Genomic DNA, 16393 nt, shown 5'->3' with positions numbered 1-16393 from the left:
TGCTTGAAAACTCAGAATAAATTTGTACAACAACATAAAAATAAATGTTTTGTTTTTTAAATGAAAGCTAATTCTGCCTGTGGAGAAAAACAAACTGATTTATTTGTGATAAACAAACGCAGACAATTAAATATTATTGAGTGAAACTCGCCTCCAAAGTTGCTAAATGAACATTTTTGTGTTTGACCACCAGGTGGCGCCACTTCTCCAGTTTGACGTCTAACAAACTGACATTAATTTGGAAATGAATGAAAATGTGTTTGTTTTTAAATCTGTTTTGTGATGAACGACGCATTTTCTTTATTTATATTTTTACAAACAGGACAAACTGAGTCAGAATCATTGTAATAATGATGAGTTTTGTGATGTGAGCGAGTGAAATTAGACTCATTTATTCACCATGAAAGCTGTGACTGCAGAAGTGTGAATATTTACCAGACACGACAGCTGATTCATGACATTAATATTTGAGAGTCGCTCGACGCGGACGACGTTTCCACGAGTTTCCCTTCGTCCACATTCACTGTTTTCACAATAAAAACAAAAGAGAAACAGGTGAGAAGGTTTAAATCAGTCAGAAAAGGAACCGACGGAGTTTGGTGTCGAACTTCTCGAGTGTTGAAGCTTCTGGTAATGTTTCTGAAAAACAAAGAGACAGGAAGTGACGTCAGACGGGATTAAAGGGACCGACGGGTGTTCTCAGGTTCACCTCATAAACAAAGACCACGATATCTACGTCACATGTTCACGACTTTATCTTCACTGTGAGACACACTCACTCTCCCACACCAAAGTCCATAGAGAAAACCAGTGATTTTAGCTCACAGGGACACAGGAGCTGCTGGTCCTCTGCTGCCTCATGTGGTCACTTTGTGTCACTTTCTTGTGTCACACTGTCAACAGTGGATCAACAACTCCTGTGAACTCCTGTGTGCTGTGATGTTAAAATCACTGGTTTACTCTATGGACTTTGGTGTGGGAGAGTGAGTGACTTTGGTGTGGGAGAGTGAGTGACTTTGGTGTGGGAGAGTGAGTGGTTTACAAACTTCAGTTTACACAATGAAAAGTGAGATAAAAACGTGATCATGTGGCGTAGACATCGTAGACTTGATCCGACGTAGATATCGTGAGTGTGTGTGTGTGAGTGTGTGCTTCAAATTTTGGACCAAATTTTTTTTTTCAAATCTTGGACCAATTTTTTTTTTCACATTTTGGAAGACATAGTATAGAATGGCGTTTTTGTCAAATTTTGGAGCAAAAAATTTCTGTCAAATTTTGGAGCAAAAATTTTCTGTCAAATTTCCTTTTCAAATTTTTTTCAAATTTTGGGTCAACATTTTTTTTCAAATTTTGGGTCAACATTTTTTTTCAAATTTTGGGTCAACATTTTTTTTTCAAATTTTGGGTCAACATTTTTTTTCAAATTTTGGTTCAATTTTTTTTTATTTTTTTTGGGTCAAATTTTTTTTTTCAAATTTTGGACCAATTTTTTTTTTTCACATTTTGGAAGACAGTATAGAATGGCGTTTTTGTCAAATTTTGGAGCAAAAATTTTCTGTCAAATTTTCTTTTCAATTTTTTTTCAAATTTTGGGTCAACATTTTTTTTCAAATTTTGGACCAATTTTTTTTTTTCACATTTTGGAAGACATAGTATAGAATGGCGTTTTTGTCAAATTTTGGAGCAAAAATTTTCTGTCAAATTTTCTTTTCAATTTTTTTTCAAATTTTGGGTCAACATTTTTTTTCAAATTTTGGGTCAACATTTTTTTTCAAATTTTGGGTCAACATTTTTTTTCAAATTTTGGGTCAATTTTTTTTAATTTTTTTTGGGTCAAATTTTTTTTTTTCAAATTTTGGACCAATTTTTTTTTTTTCACATTTTGGAAGACAGTATAGAATGGCGTTTTTGTCAAATTTTGGAGCAAAAATTTTCTGTCAAATTTTCTTTTCAAATTTTTTTCAAATTTTGGGTCAACATTTTTTTTCAAATTTTGGGTCAACATTTTTGTTCAAATGTTGGTTCAAATTTTTTTTATTTTTTTTGGGTCAAATTTTTTTTTTCAAATTTTGGAAGACATAGTATAGTATGACGTTTTTGTAAAATGTTGGACCAAAAATTTAAAAAATAAAATAAAATCGAAAAAGTTTTCCAGCCCTTTTTGCTCTGGGGCTCCACCTGCAGACATTTTATGGTACTGCAACCAGTAGTTCTTTGTAGATGTCATTCATGAAGTAGATATTTGTAATTGTGTTGATTTATAAAGTGGAAATGCTGGTCCTCAGTATGCAGCAAGTACAAGAATGTGTGTGTGTGTGTGTGTGTGTACCTGCAGGTTGTCGTAGTGCTTCTGGCCGCTGCAGTGAACTTCCTTGGCCGTGTTCTCGCTCAGATAGAAAACCCGACACAGATTACAGAAGAACCCGGATTTGGGGACGACAAACTCCTGACCTGAGGAGACACAGACACACAAATGTAAGTCAAATAATAACAATAATATAAAAAAACCTCCAGTAACAAAACACCTTTAATGCGAGTGATTTTCAATAAAAGTGTGTGTTTCTCACCTAGCGGGCTGTTGGGAGTGAACGGCGGCAGTTTGAAGTCGGCAGCGACGCTAGGAGATCGAGAACGAGATCTTTTCGCCTCCGGTCCGACGAGCTCCGACTTCCTTTTACTCACAACTACAGAATAAAAAAGGAATTAAAATAATATATAACACATTTATTCACAGGATTTATTAGAATAACTAAATAATAATAAACAATCTTCAGTGACACTTTTACACAGAATCACTAATGGGAAAACATCACTTTGTAACCATTTCATGTACAGACTCTGCCCCCTAGTGGTAGAAAAATTCAGACTGTTTTGCAGCCAGACTTTGCACTCGATTTCAGGGCCGGCCCAAGGCATCAGCGAACTAAGCCGCTGCCTCGGGCCCCGTGACCACTAGAGGGCCCCCAAGAGCAATTAACTAAAATGAATAAATAAATAAAAATTTGGATTCCTGTAGCTTATTTAGCTTTTTCACTGTTGTCAGATTATTATTATTATAATATTCAAATATTTTATTTATAAAACATTTTTATTACCTTGTTCAGGGTGCCTCTGTTGATTTACATTATCATTCAAGTACTACTTCAAGTACACGTTTTTAGATTTTCAGACCTTAAAATCTTAATGTTTTATTTATAAACCGTTGTATTGATTGATTCTCTGTGTCGCCAGTAGGGGGAGTTGCTGAGTTTGCCAAATATGTAATTTTGCAAATCTGGTGTCAAAAAGTTCTCACATTTAGTTTTACAAGTGTATTTGTGACAGAGTAGAATAAGTATAATACCTTTAGTTTAGTAGGTGTGTGAATTACCATTATTATTGGCATGACAGAGGGCCCCAAAATCTAATTTTGCTTCGGGCCCCATGGAGGCTTGGTCCGGCCCTGCCCGATTTGATGAGTAAACTGCAACGTTTCAATGAAATCACACCGTCGTCAGCGTATCGAGTGACTCTGACGAGGAGGAAATAATGAGTTCACCTAAATCTATTTATCTTTCTGTAAAAGTTCAACTTCTTTAAAGGAACAAGAAGTGAATTTAGTCATTCAAAAACACAAAAGCGATCACATTTAAGAAATTAAAGCCCCTTTAAGTGGACGAACACGTTACCGTCTGCACTGCCCTGGTTCTCAGACTGCAGCTGTTGTCCAGCAGGGGGAGCATCGACGCCAGCTTCACTCGCCGCGTCCTCCTCCGTCTGCTGAACGTCGTGGTCGCCCTCACTCCTCGCTAACGTTGACGTTTCCTCCTCCTCTTCTTCTTCTTCTCGTCCTTCGTCTTCAGCGTCGACGTTGCTCTGACTTTTCGCAGATTTTCTCACTGCCGTAAAAAAAAAAGACAAAACTGACTGAGCTTCGTCGTCGTAAAACAATCACGTTTTTGTCTCTTTGTTGACAGATGTGTGTGCGTTTGTTACCGGGAGTTTTCCTCTTGGGTCGACCTCTGGTTCTTGGAGCTCCTTCGTCCTCCTCGTCCTCCTCCTCAGCTTCTCCCACCTCGTCCACCGTCACAAAGTCCACACTCTCGTCTGCTGTAAGACATTCAGAGTTTCACATCTCAAAATCACAGAGAAGAATTGGCCGAGTTCAGACGGATCTGCTGCGAGTTCTTCTTCGGCTAACGTACCCGCGTCCTCGTCGTGTTTGCGTTTGGCAGATCCCGAGGTCTTCTCAGGTTTGTCCTCGCCGTCGTCTAAAGTCACCGAAGTCTAAAAACAGAGAGACGTGAACATCTTTAGCGTCAGAACGAGAAGACGTTTGGACAGATCACGACATAATCATCTCAGCAGATGAAAACTAAACCTGATTCTTTACCTCGATGTTGGAGGACTCGTCCTCTTTGTCCTCTTTGTCCTCTTTGTCCTCTTTGTCCTCCTGTGACACTTCCTGGACCTCGTCCTCGTCGTCTTCTGCGATTTCGTCCAGAGTGACGAGCTCCTGCAGTTCTCCGGTCTTGACCTCGCCGGCTTCATCTGCTCCGACCTCGTCCAGAGTCAGCAGCTCCTTCACGTCCACCTCTACCTCCTCTCCTGGTTCCTTCTCCTCTCCTGGTTCCTTCTCTTCTTCAGCAGCAGATGGTTTCTTCCTCAGTTCTTCCTCCTCAGCCGTCTGATCAGGGAAATCCTCCTCCTCCTCCTCCTCGTCTCTCACTTCATCCAGGTTCACCGGAGCGTCTGCCGTTTCTCCTCTTCTGGACTTTGTTCTCGACGTTCCTTCGTCTGTTTTGAGAGAACCCTCCTCCGTCTTTTCCAGACTCAAAGGTTCTTCAGCATCGTTGACCTTCTCAGAATCATGGAGCACATCTTCTTCAGATGCTTCCACAACAACGGTGCTACACAACACTGGCTCCTCCACTTGTGGACCGATCTCCTCTATTGCCTCATTGGTCCCTCTGGTGGACGTCGACTCGTCCTGGACTTGGTCGTCTTCCACAGAATCTACGACCTGATACACAGGCTCCTCCTCCTCCACCTCCTCCTCATTTGTAGGTAACTCCGGAAGAGACGTACTCTCTTTGTTGAGTTTCTCCTCGTTTTCAGACGTCCTCTTGGCTCGATCAAGCGTCTCACCCTCGACAGAATCGAGAACCTGATAGGACGACACCTCTTCTTCTTTGCTGCCCTTCTTGGAAACAGCGCTTTCATTTTTAGTGCTTTTCACCTCTTTCTTTGGTCGACGCCCACGTCTTCCTTTCCCTCTGGTCGTGGGACGCTCGTCCTCCACGGAGTCTAATATTTCATAGGTGGCTTCCTCCTCGCCCGGCGTGCCTTCTCGTTGAGGCTCCGCCTCTTTCTGTGGCGTTTCCCTGACAGGAGTGCGCCGCCTCCTCGTCGACGCGTCCTCTTTTTTTGTCTTGTCAACCTTCGTCGTTCTGTCTCTTCTGCCTCTGGTTGACCTCGTCGCAACGGCGGTTTCTTCCGTCGTTTTCTCGTCTTCCACAGAGTCCAAGACCTCGTATGAAGGCTCTTCGTCCGCCTTTGTTTTCTTAGACGATTCAGAGAGGTCTTCCTTCTTTCCTCTCGCACTCCTTCGCCTGACAGATCTTTCCGAGGTGGACGCGACCGGTTCGTCTTCAACAGAGTCCAGTATTTCGAACACCATCTCCTCAGTGACGGCTCCAGACTCCAGGTCTTTAGTAGAAGCTTCTGTGGTGGAATCCCTTTTTGTTCTCGTTTCATACTTTTTTCCCTTCTTGTCCTCTTTCTTCGACGCTCTGGTCCTTGTAACGTTCCTCTTTGACAATTTATCATCTATTACGACCGTCTCGACTCCGAGGGCCTTCTTGTCGGCTTCGGACTCCGTCTCCGTCGTTGTGGGAACGTCTTCAACAGAATCAACCACCTGATAAACATCTTCCTCTTCTTCTGTGTTCCTCCGGTCGTCTTTAGAAGCTGCATCACACGGAGTTTGACCGCCATCTTCTGTCGTATCAATCGAATCCAGGATCTCGAAGGTTTCTTGTTCATCACTGCCGACGTCTTTCACGTCGTCTTTTGGGATTTGATCGTCGGGCTTTTCGAGATCTTCTGCCGAGGTCATTCTGCCTTGACCTTCATCTTCATCCTGTTTTGTCTTCATCTGATTTTCTTCTGGTTTCAAGCTGGAATCCACGACTTGGAAATGATCTTCACTGATTTTGGTTTCAGCAGCATTTTTGCTTCCTTCTTGGTCTTCAAGAGCATCTTCTTCTAGCGCTTGAGAAGAAGGGTGCAGTTCCTTTTCATCATCGATGCTGTCCAGGACCTGGAAGTTCTCAGGTTCAGGTTGCTGGTTGTCAGAGAGTGATTCAGGAAGTTCCTCTGAATCATCTCTGTTGTCCAGGTTCTGGCTTTGGCTCAGGTCCGATTCCTGTCCCTGTGCAGGTGGTTGCATCTCTGGTGTTTTTGTCGTTTCTGACTCGTCAGTTTTTACAGCGGCGTCCTCTGCTGACACCGTGTGGTCAGACTGTGTAACCGCACCCTCTGGCTCTGGGGGAGTCTCCCGAGCGGTTAGCGTCGATTCCACCTTTCCCGTTTGACGCGTGGACGCAGCAGCGGAAGACGATCTGGTCCTGTGACTCGACGGCGTCGTGGCTTTGACCGGAGACTTTGTTCTCTTACGCTGTTGTTGTTTTTGACCAGAGGAGGAAGAGGAAGAGGGTTTGGTGGATGCCTTCGACCTTTTGGGTGACACAGATTTGGAGGACGAGTTTCTCTTCTTGGAGGAGGAGGAGGAGGAGGAGGAGGAGGCTTTTGTCGAGGTTTGTTTGGAGGAGGAGAGTTGATGTGCGTTCCCCACGTCATCGCCGACTTCATCCACGGTAACAAAATCTTCCATGTTGAACATCTGCTGGTCTTCTGTGGGACCACGCTGAGCCTGAACCGACAACAAACAAGTTTTAAACAAGACTACAGATAATTGTCTGATAAACATGGAATTAGTCAACGATATCTTGTATTTTTGAGTTAGAAGAACGTTAAAAAGTTAAAGTCACCTCTCTGTCCTCACTCGATGTCCTGAGTTTGTGCTGTTGAACTAACGCTTTAATGGCCAACACTGTGTCCTGGTCAATGTGAGGCAGTTCTGCGGTGGTGGTGTTGTTGTTGTTGTTAGATGCTGGAGCGTCCACATCTTCATTCTCTTTTGGAGAAGCAGTGGAGACGCAGGCGTTCTCTGCTCCCAGTTTCCCGACATTCTCGTCTTTGGGTTCTGGAGCGCCGGATTCACCGAGTGGGGGAGGCAGAGACGAGTAAAGATCGGCTTTAACGTCAACCGACTCCAGGTCAGGGTTCATCGTGGTTTTACTGGAGTCTTCAAGATGTTCGTTGAGGCTCTGCAAACTAAAAATCAAACGGAGAAGTTGCTGAAAATAGCGATGGGACATTATCTTTAGCGAAACATCAGCCACAGTGACACATACCTTGGGTTGAGAGAGTTGCCCTCCTCCGTGGTACTTGAAGGTTGTGAAGCCTCCACCTCCACCTTCACCTTCACCTCCAGTCCTGGTGCAGCAGACTCTGGTTCTGATGCTTTGACAGAGGTTTGTGGAGTTTTAACGTCAGGTCCGGTCTCATCTGCACTGGAATCGTCTGGTACAGCCTTTCCTGCGTCGTCAGCAGCACCACCTGTGACTTCCATGGCTTCGGATACTTCAGCTCCTGCTCCTCCAACATCTTCAGCTTCTTTCTCCTGAACCTCAGCTTTGCTTGGTTCTACTTCACATTTCAGTTCAGAGACGTTTGTATTTCCTGGCACCGCGACAGACTGTTCACTCTTTGTATCCGAGTCTTCTGACTTAACATCAGGGGGATTCTCTCGCGTAGACGGAGCGTTTTTGGGTTCTGGAGTTTCTTCTTCTGCCCGTTCTTTTTTCATACCTTCAGCCGAGATCAAATTCTCAGTTTCCTGTACAGAGGAGCTCGTTTCTTCAGTTTTTGGGACTTCGGTCGCGTTTCCTGATTCCTGATCAACCTTTCCTGTCTCGTTCTGATTGGTCAAGACTTTAGCGTCATCATCAGCAGCAGCAGTTTCGTTACTGGTCGTTTGGGTCTCAGAAGGTGAAGACTGAGGCTTTGTTGGTGACGTTTTTTCTGGTGTCGTCGCTGTGGAGGATTTGGTGGTTTCGACAGGTTCTCTGTGAACGACAGGCAGATGACAGAACATCAATTTATACGTTTTAAACATCTTTCTTCATTATAAAACAGTAACATTCTGGTCAAAGACGACGGAAGCTCCTGTAAAAACTTACTTCTCAGGAGAATTTTCCGTTTCAGGCGCCGCTTCTCCAAAAACAGTCACTGGAACCCCGTGAATGACGAATTTCCTTGTGCTCCTCAGTTTCTTAGCATCCTCCGCTTTCTCGAAACACACGACTGCCTGTGTGAAGTCAACACACACACACACACACAAATGTCAAAAAGCATCGCCAGGGCTGGCCCAAGGCATAAGCAAACTAAGCCGCTGCTTAAGGCCCCGTGACCATTAGAGGGCCCCCAAGAGCAATTAACTAAAATAAAGTAAAATAAAAGTTGCTGTTTGCAAATATTCTCAACAGATCCTTGTTCAGGGCGATGCCGACTACTATGATGGTAAATTTCAAGTCATTCGGAGATACTTTTTGTTTTTTTGAAGAAAGTCAGCTCACTGTCAAAGTGCATCAGGACAAAAGGATCATTTCCTGATTTTCAAAAATTCATAAAAATTATTCCTTAAGAGATTTGCAAATATTTTCAACAGATCCTTGTTCAGGGCGATGTCGACTATTATGATGGTAAATTTCAAGTCATTCCGAGATACTTTTTGTTTTTGAGAAGAAAGTCAGCTCACTGTCAAAGTGCATCAGGGCAAATGCATCATTTCCTGAATTTCAAAAATTCATAAAAATTATTCCTTAAGTGATTTGCAAATATTTTCAACAGATCCTTGTTCAGGGCGATGCCGACTATTACGATGGTGAATTTCAAGTCATTCCGAGATACTTTTTGTTTTTGAGACTAAAGTCAGAATTTTTCTCCCCATTTTTACCAAAGCTTTTTCAAAGTTTTTACATAGTTGTCAGATGTGATTATTTAACTTAACATTATTATTTAAGTATTTGTTTGATATTTATTTGTATATTTTTATTTAATACTGTGTTTTTTTACATATAAAAGTCAAGTCTTTGTATTACAGGAGTGTATTTTGAATCCCGCCCAAAGATTGTGCACCTTAATATGTAAATATTTTATTTATAAACTGTTTTGTTTTATGTATTGATTCACTGCGTCTCCAGTAGGGGGAGTTGCTGAGTTTGCCAAATATTAATTGAAAGATTTTTCTGTAAGTTTGAAAATCTGGTGTCTGCTTCCATGCAACAAAAACTTCTCACATTTAGTTTTACAAGTGTATTCGTATTTGAGAAAGAGTAGAACACCTTTAGTATAGTAGGTGTGTGAATGATCAATAATCATTATTATTGGCAGTAAAAGAGGGCCCCAAAATCACATTTTGCTTAGGGCCCCCGTGGAGGCTTGGGCCGGCCCTGAGCATCGCATACAAATGCCATATTTTGAATATAAATATGAGCATTAAGTGGAATAATCAGCGGGAAACGGACGTTTCTTCACGTACCTCCAACCTGGCACGAAACACCACGACCGATTTGGTTTTTCCAAACTGCTCCACGGCACTGAGCAAATCGCTGTGAGACAGAGTGTGGGTGACGCCCCTCAGCTTCACCATGGTCGGAGGTGGAGGTTTGCCCACCTGACGGAGAGAGAGAGAGAGAGAGAGAAAGTAAACAACATGATCGTAAACCAAGGATGAGTGACAGGTTTTATTGGGAACCGCAGGAACTTTGTCATCATCGGAGAACAGTAGGGACAGACATTATCAACAACACCAAAGTTTGGCAATCATTTGTTTGTCGGGAACGAGGAACGTCCACCAGTGCAGTTACGGTTCTCGAGGTTCCATCCCTCCTGAAAAAGCCCATCTGACTACCAAGTCGAGAACTTACCTTGCTTTTCTGCACGGTGTCCTTGGTTGCCGTGGTGGTCGTCTCCTTCTTCCTCCCAGCCGAGGAGGACGACGACGACGACTGCGAGCGCTTTCCTTTCGTCGACGACGACGACGAGGAAGACTTCATCTTGGCGAGCTCGGCCAGTAAGGCGGGCGCCAGCGTTTTGACGACGGCCTCGAGGTCGGGCTCTTTGGACGACGTCTGTGCGGCTGCAGGGACGGAGACAACGGTTTCAGACGCAAGTGGTGCGTTCATTCTTTTGTTTTAAGTTAGTAGTTATTTTCAAACCTGATTTTTGTAGTAATTCCTTCACCAGCCTCTCGGCACTGCTCGCCCTGTTGCTTTCAGGGGAACAGTCTGATGATCTCCTCCCACGGCCTCCTCTGGGAGAGGACCTTCTCTTGTCAGTCCTCCTCGGTGAAGATCGTCTCTCACTCGTCCTCCGTGGTGAAGACCGTTTCTTATCGCTCCTCTTTGGAGAAGACCCTTTCTCCTTGCCCGTCTTTTCCTCATCGGCCGTCTTTGAAGAATGCGCTTTCTCGTTGTCGGCCGTCTTTGAAGAAGACTCTTTCTCGCCGCCTATCTTTAGAGAAGACTCTTTATCAGACCCTTCCTCGTCGCCCGTCTTTGGAGCAGACTTTTCCTCGTCGCTCTTCTTTGGAGAGGACCTTCTATCGTCTCTCCTCTTTGGAGAGGACCTTCTCCTTCTATCGTCTCTCCTCTTTGGAGAAGACCTATCGTTGCTCCTCTCTGTAGAGGACCTTCTATCGTCGCTCCTCTTTGGAGAGGACCTTCTATCGTCTCTCCTCTTTGGAGAGGACCTTCTATCATCGTTCCTCCTTAGAGAAGACCTATTGTCGCTCCTGTTTGGAGAGGACCTTCTATCGTCGTTCCTCTTCGGAGAAGACCATCTATCATCGCTACTATCTGGAGAAGACCATCTCTCGTTCGTCCACGGAGAAGACCATCTCTCGTTCGTCCTCGTCTCCCATTCTTTGCTCCTCGATCGTGACCGTGAACTGAGATGTGGGTGAGAAAAAATTCATCTGAGAAAAGGGTAACTTCCAACAGCGGATTAAACAAACAGTTTGAAGACGCGTTGACTTGACGACGGGCGTCTCACAGACCTGCGATTGTATCTGGAGCTGCGCGGCGATCGCGAACGACTGCGTATTTCTCTGGTTCTCTTGCGACGCTGTTCTGAAGAAGCCTGCGAGGAAGTCGACGACGAGGGCCTGGCGTCTTTCCCCGCATCGCTGGGAAAAAAAAGGGAAAAAAAGACGAGCACAGGTTATTGGCGGGGAAATGTTTTTAACCTTGGTTTGGTTACTATAACTACTACAGATCAATTATTACCTGGAATGAACAAGCTCACCATTCCAGCCTGGGTATCTGTGGAAAAACCAGGTCAAATACACCAATTACAACATACAAGAGCATGTATTTGACATACAAGAGCCTAACTATATTCACTAATATGTGTCTGGTATCTTAGCAATGTAGCTAGGACTGTTTCTCTGTCCAGAATTCCCTCTCGGGACATGCCAACGATGATCCTGAATCTTCAAACCCCCCAAAAAACGACGTTAAACAAAAAGTTTAAAAGACTGACTTTGCCCGTAGGTGTTTGCAGCTCTCAAGGTGAAGGCTGCTGTTCTGGTGGGCGATCCAATCCTAGCAATCAGAAGAGAATAAAAACAATTAGACAAAAAGCATCGATACCTTCAGCGTCAACGACAGAATCGTTTGATTGTTCATGATTACAGAGGCCTTAGATCTTCAGAGCTCGTCTTGTTCATTTACAATTGAAAAAGGGAAAATGCGTCGACACCAAGTCAAAGAAACCAAAAAAAATCCACAAAGGACAAATTATCTTATGTTATTAACATGAAAAACCTGGACGTGAACATAAACAACACATTCAGACCAAAGCTAACATCCAAAAAAGAATCATAAAACTCGTTTTCTGATAAACTCGAGACAACTGTCAACATGGACGAATAAACTTTATTTTTCAGTCAGTTTGAAGCAGTGGAATCGCGTCCTTCACCTCGTCACCGGCCAAGAACTTCAGGGATGATTTTCACCACTGGTTCTAAGGTCTAAAGACCCAGACTGGCGTCAAAGAAGAACGGTACAATCTAAGAATTATTTGAATTCCCACAGGGTTTTCTAGAAAAACATAACAATAACAGAAAAGTCTAAGTAAATGTTTACTTTATTTCTCAGTTTCTAAAAGCTGCTGAAACAGAAAAGCTTTGAGATCTTGAGAAATTTCAAATTATATTTTTTAAGTCCCGACTCCTGAATGAGTTGCTACATAATAATTATGTGAATATATTGAAGTGTTAAGGATATTAAATATGACAAATGTAGTCACAGTGTCAACGACGGGAAGTATTAAGGAAGCCGTCTTCTTCTCGGACTCTGGATTCCACGATGGTTGTCTCTTCAACGTTTCCTGGCGTTTCGTGAAGGTCGTTTTGGCTCAGGTCACCAGTTAAGAAAGGATCGGGAAACAAAAACAGCTTCAGGGTCAGCGTCGTCTCGGTTAAAGACGAGTAGATGTGGAAACTACGGGGATGTAGAGCGTGGTTCTTCTTCGCCACGTTCTCAAAATGTAAAAGGTGGTCGCCAAAGGGAAGGAAAACTTTCACGGGAGATGGTTGAAACGGAAAAAAAATAAAACCATCTCCAGAGATTAACATTAGGTACAGAAAAAAAGAAATCAATAGAAATTGTGACCAAAAAAAAGCGACTTGTGCCAAATTGAAACAAAGAGTACATCAATCATCGAGAACAATTAAAAAAGAAAACAGATTCAGTTCAGTTGGGTCAAGAACCAAACGTTTAGACTTTATAACTAACAAATCAAGAGTGTGTTCAGCTACTCACCGCCAAGTTACTGCATCGTGTGAAACATAGAGAGCAGGTGTGCGGAAAGACTCCTGGTGTGGACGCTGTGTAGTCAAACGTCATCGCTGGAGTCGGCAAGGGCCTGGAGACCGACCTCTGCGCCGGATGCAGCCTGCCGGGAGGCATCCGGTACTGGGCGGCGTTCTGGAGCGGCTCGGCTGGAGGAACCATGGCGGAGTGGAAGGCGGGCGGACCGGCAACGAACGGAAGAGGAAATTGTTGCGCCGCAGGGAAGACTGGAGGCGGCATCGCCGGCTGGACCCCCGGCATCTGCATCTGCGGCTGGTTCTGCTGCTGCGGTGGCTGCTGACTCTGCTGGTTCTGCTGCTGCTGCTGCTGTGGCTGCTGCTCGGGCTGGTTCTGCTGCTGCGGCGGCTGCTGACTCTGCGGGTTCTGCTGCTGCTGCTGCTGCTGCTGCTCGGGCTGGTTCTGCTGCGGCGGCGGCGGCTGCTGCCTCTGCGGGTTTTGCTGCTGCTGCTGTTTCTGCTGTGGCTGCTGCTGCGGCTGGTTCTGCTGCGGCGGCTGCGGGTTCTGCTGCAACTGCCTCTGCGGCGGCTGCGGGTTCTGCTGCAACTGCCTCTGCTGCGGCTGTTGCTCCCTCTGCGGGTTCTGCTGCAACTGCCTCTGGTTCTGCTGCGGCTGCTGCTGGTTCTGCTGCATTCGCCTCTGGTTCTGCCACATCTTAATTTGCTCAACAACCAGCGACGCTCGACTCTGAGGTGAACCCCGATTCTTGCTGCCACTGGCGTCGGCGCTGCCAACGGCCGCGAGGTCGGCTCGGTCCGGATGCGCGCCACGACGCGACGCGGCAGCCGGTTTGGTTTCCGACGAAGACGGGCGATCTGCTGCACCCGGTGGTTTCAGCGGGGGCTGCGACACTTTAGATGACATGGGTCTTATGTCCGTGTCTGACTTTGGCAGGGGAAAAGGACTAAGGCGTTTCTGCGAAGCCTGGCTCGGTTGGGCGTTCATTTGCCGAGCTGGATCATCACTTGGAGAACCTACCGAGCTCGGGAATGAATTGTACGATGCAAGGGCACCGGTGATGGAGCTACCCTGACGGGAAGAACCCATGGGACTACTCTTTATCTGCATCATATCGTTTACCTGTGGTTTATTATCGTAAGTGTCCGACAAACTAGTGCTACTCGTTCTTCCAATCGCATCCGCAACCCCGCCAACATATTTGCTCGTATGGCCATAGTCAATTACTTTAGCGGGCTGAAGAACGCCTGAAGGCCCTACAGAACCGACAGCGGCGGCAGCTCTCTTTTTTTTCTCAATGTTGATTTGCTGCAAGATAAATGTGATGTTGGAAGGGTTCATCTGGTCTGGAGGGTATGAGGCCAGATATCCCAAGTCCTCTTTTTCAAGCCCAAAGTCCGAAAGGATGTTCGCAGCGGAGTCGGAGGAATATTTGGGCCGATGTGCCTCAGATGGACCGGGAGGCTGCTTCGGTACGGGATAGTCGTAGTCACCTAATCCTGGAATGGACTGCATGTCGCGTTCTCTTTTGTTCTCTACGCTCGTGTAGCCCGACGAAGCAGGTGATGGATAAAACGAAGAGGGCTTACTGGTTGCTGCCATTTTATAACCCGATAACCAGTCCAAGGTGCTACTACCAGACTTATCACTACGGTTTCTGTGAGCTTGAGAAGCAGGGGTTGATGACATGGGATAGGATGCTGTTCCTGGGTCTAAAGACAGATAGTCATTAGTATTGGTGAAGTGAGACCTCTGGCCTTGAGACTGGTGATCTGGTCTGTCAAGGAACATCACATCCTCTCTGGCTCTGCTAACATTCACGTCTACAGACGACCTCTCTGGGTTGTTATCTGTACCGGCGCTACTCTGTTCGGCCCTGTAGTTCGCCGTCTGGGCCATCAGCGGTGGGATCTGGGTTCGCCCAGAGTTGGCAGGAGCTGGTCCGAATGAGCCGAAGCCAGAGCCATGGTGAGGAGTTGTGTGGAGGTCCCTCTCTGCCTGCAAACTGGGGTGTCCATAAGGCCCCTGGGCGGGTCTTTGGTTAGCCGGTGCGTAGCGGTTGTATCGAGGATCGGACATGGTGTTTTGCAGTCGTCTTGGGGAGCGTGATATCAGGAGAACGCTGGAGTTCTGGTTCAAGGCTTGAAAGTCAACAATGAAACTGCGCTAGCAAACACCACGGATAATAGCGTTCAGCTCAGTTTGGAGCAGGCTCAGAGTGAGCCCCCCATTAAGGAGGCTCGGTTGAGGCCCTGCTGGAACGGGGGGAAGGTTGCAACGCTCCTAAACCGACAAAAAGATAAAAAATAGAGAAATTATTGAACGGGACTGAACTTTAGCTAGTTCTTGGGTGGGTAACATCCTTTATGAGAAGGGGTTTGTCCGCTGTTGGTGCCTCAGGGAAGGTCCTAAATATGTGCGTTCAAACAGTGTGGAAAGCAAATTAAACGGAAATGAGAACGCACATAGACACATACACACAGACGCATCGCACGTGTTTCCGGTCTCAAACCCCCGTCAATGTCTCTGCAGCTTCCTGGATGTCAACATCACCACAAACCGACCCTTTTCCCTTCAAAATCAGTCCTTAAAGAATTGCTGCGCTATATACTTTTACATTATTGTTGTTATTATTTTAACTTTGAGTTAAGAGGGTGGGGAAATGTCTGATAACTGTCCGTTGAGCGAATGGGAAAAATTAAATACACCTGTGCTGTAAGTAACAACATATATTAACGAAAAAGATAATAATTTAAAACGTAGAACGGTCACTACTGAAACAAAAACGCATTTCTTTGCACTTTCTGTGAAAAAATCGGAAGCAACAGAACTGACGATCTGAGCTAGCTGCTGCTGCTGCTGCTGACAGGGGCTAACGATGCTAGCATGGGTTAGCCTCCGCTAAGCCGGTAACGAACGACTCCAGTCAACTTTAGACAAACTACGAACACAAATTATGAAAAACACGCGTATCGTGTGTTCTTATAAGGTCACATTTCGTTCATTACCGTCCGCGGTTTGCGTTGTTTCCGTCACTTTAGCTGCGAATTCAGCGCCGTCTTCGTCTGGAGCAGGTACGATCAAACAGGAAGTCAGGGGCTGGTCAAGACTAACAACTTCCGTTTTGATCGCAGGCCAGCCTTTCAGAATAAAAGAACGGCTACGGACGGCGTCCACGGAAGAACTTCTCGATTCTGTGTATAAAGTACCTTTTAGTGATACTTTTAAAGAGTAAAAGTACAAGTATGTGAACAGAAAATGACTCCGATAGAAGCTGAAGTCAATTTTTTTAATATAATATCAAAGTTTATGAAATGTGCTGTACTTAAGTATCAAAAGTCAAGAGTTAGAGGAAAATGTGGTGGAGTAAAAGTACAAGATGCTAGAAATAAGAAGTAAGTACAAATACGTCAAATTTGTACTCATGTACAGTAGCCAAGTATTTGTACTTTGTT

The 16393-nt window shown here is 45.0% G+C and overlaps 1 protein-coding gene across 4 annotated transcripts; it reads right to left on the bottom strand.

Annotated features, from left to right (window-relative positions):
* Nucleotides 1–87: 87 nt before the first annotated feature.
* LOC310944306 (uncharacterized protein) lies at nt 88–16017 on the bottom strand. 4 transcript variants are annotated; one of them, XM_083910042.1, is made up of 18 exons: nt 15947–16017; nt 12933–15221; nt 11650–11711; nt 11394–11429; nt 11165–11293; nt 10326–11056; nt 10035–10246; nt 9647–9781; nt 8286–8413; nt 7458–8171; nt 7032–7377; nt 4373–6913; nt 4185–4266; nt 3976–4089; nt 3669–3878; nt 2568–2684; nt 2330–2451; nt 88–639 (listed from the first exon to the last, which is right to left on the bottom strand). In XM_083910042.1, the coding sequence occupies exons 2-18, from the start codon at nt 15015–15017 to the stop codon at nt 571–573; spliced, it is 7833 nt and encodes a 2610-aa protein (XP_083766168.1). In that variant the 5' UTR covers nt 15018–15221; nt 15947–16017; the 3' UTR covers nt 88–570. The 4 variants fall into 4 exon arrangements, with proteins under 4 accessions (XP_083766168.1, XP_083766170.1, XP_083766167.1 ...); XM_083910044.1 differs by lacking the exon at nt 15947–16017 and having other exon boundaries at nt 4373–5002; nt 5147–6913; nt 12933–15646; XM_083910041.1 differs by lacking the exon at nt 15947–16017 and having other exon boundaries at nt 12933–15646.
* Between the last annotated feature and the right edge of the window lie 376 nt (nt 16018–16393).

Source organism: Microchirus variegatus (assembly GCF_963457635.1).
Source record: "Microchirus variegatus genome assembly, chromosome: 2".
NCBI lineage: Eukaryota > Metazoa > Chordata > Actinopteri > Pleuronectiformes > Soleidae > Microchirus > Microchirus variegatus.
Note: the sequence above shows the minus strand (reverse complement) of the source record. Positions and strands in the feature narration are given on the sequence as shown.

Bases quoted from the DNA above. Each gene is read 5' to 3' on its own strand.
- LOC310944306 (XM_083910042.1), bottom strand. From the start codon at position 15,017: ATGTCCGATCCTCGATACAACCGCTACGCACCGGCTAACCAAAGACCC. The intron at 11,430-11,649 runs GTCAGTCTTTTA...GTTTTTCCACAG, and splicing joins TGCAAACACCTACGGGCAAA to ATACCCAGGCTGGAATGGTG. The intron at 8,414-9,646 runs GTACGTGAAGAA...GACTTCACACAG, and splicing joins TGTTTCGTGCCAGGTTGGAG to GCAGTCGTGTGTTTCGAGAA.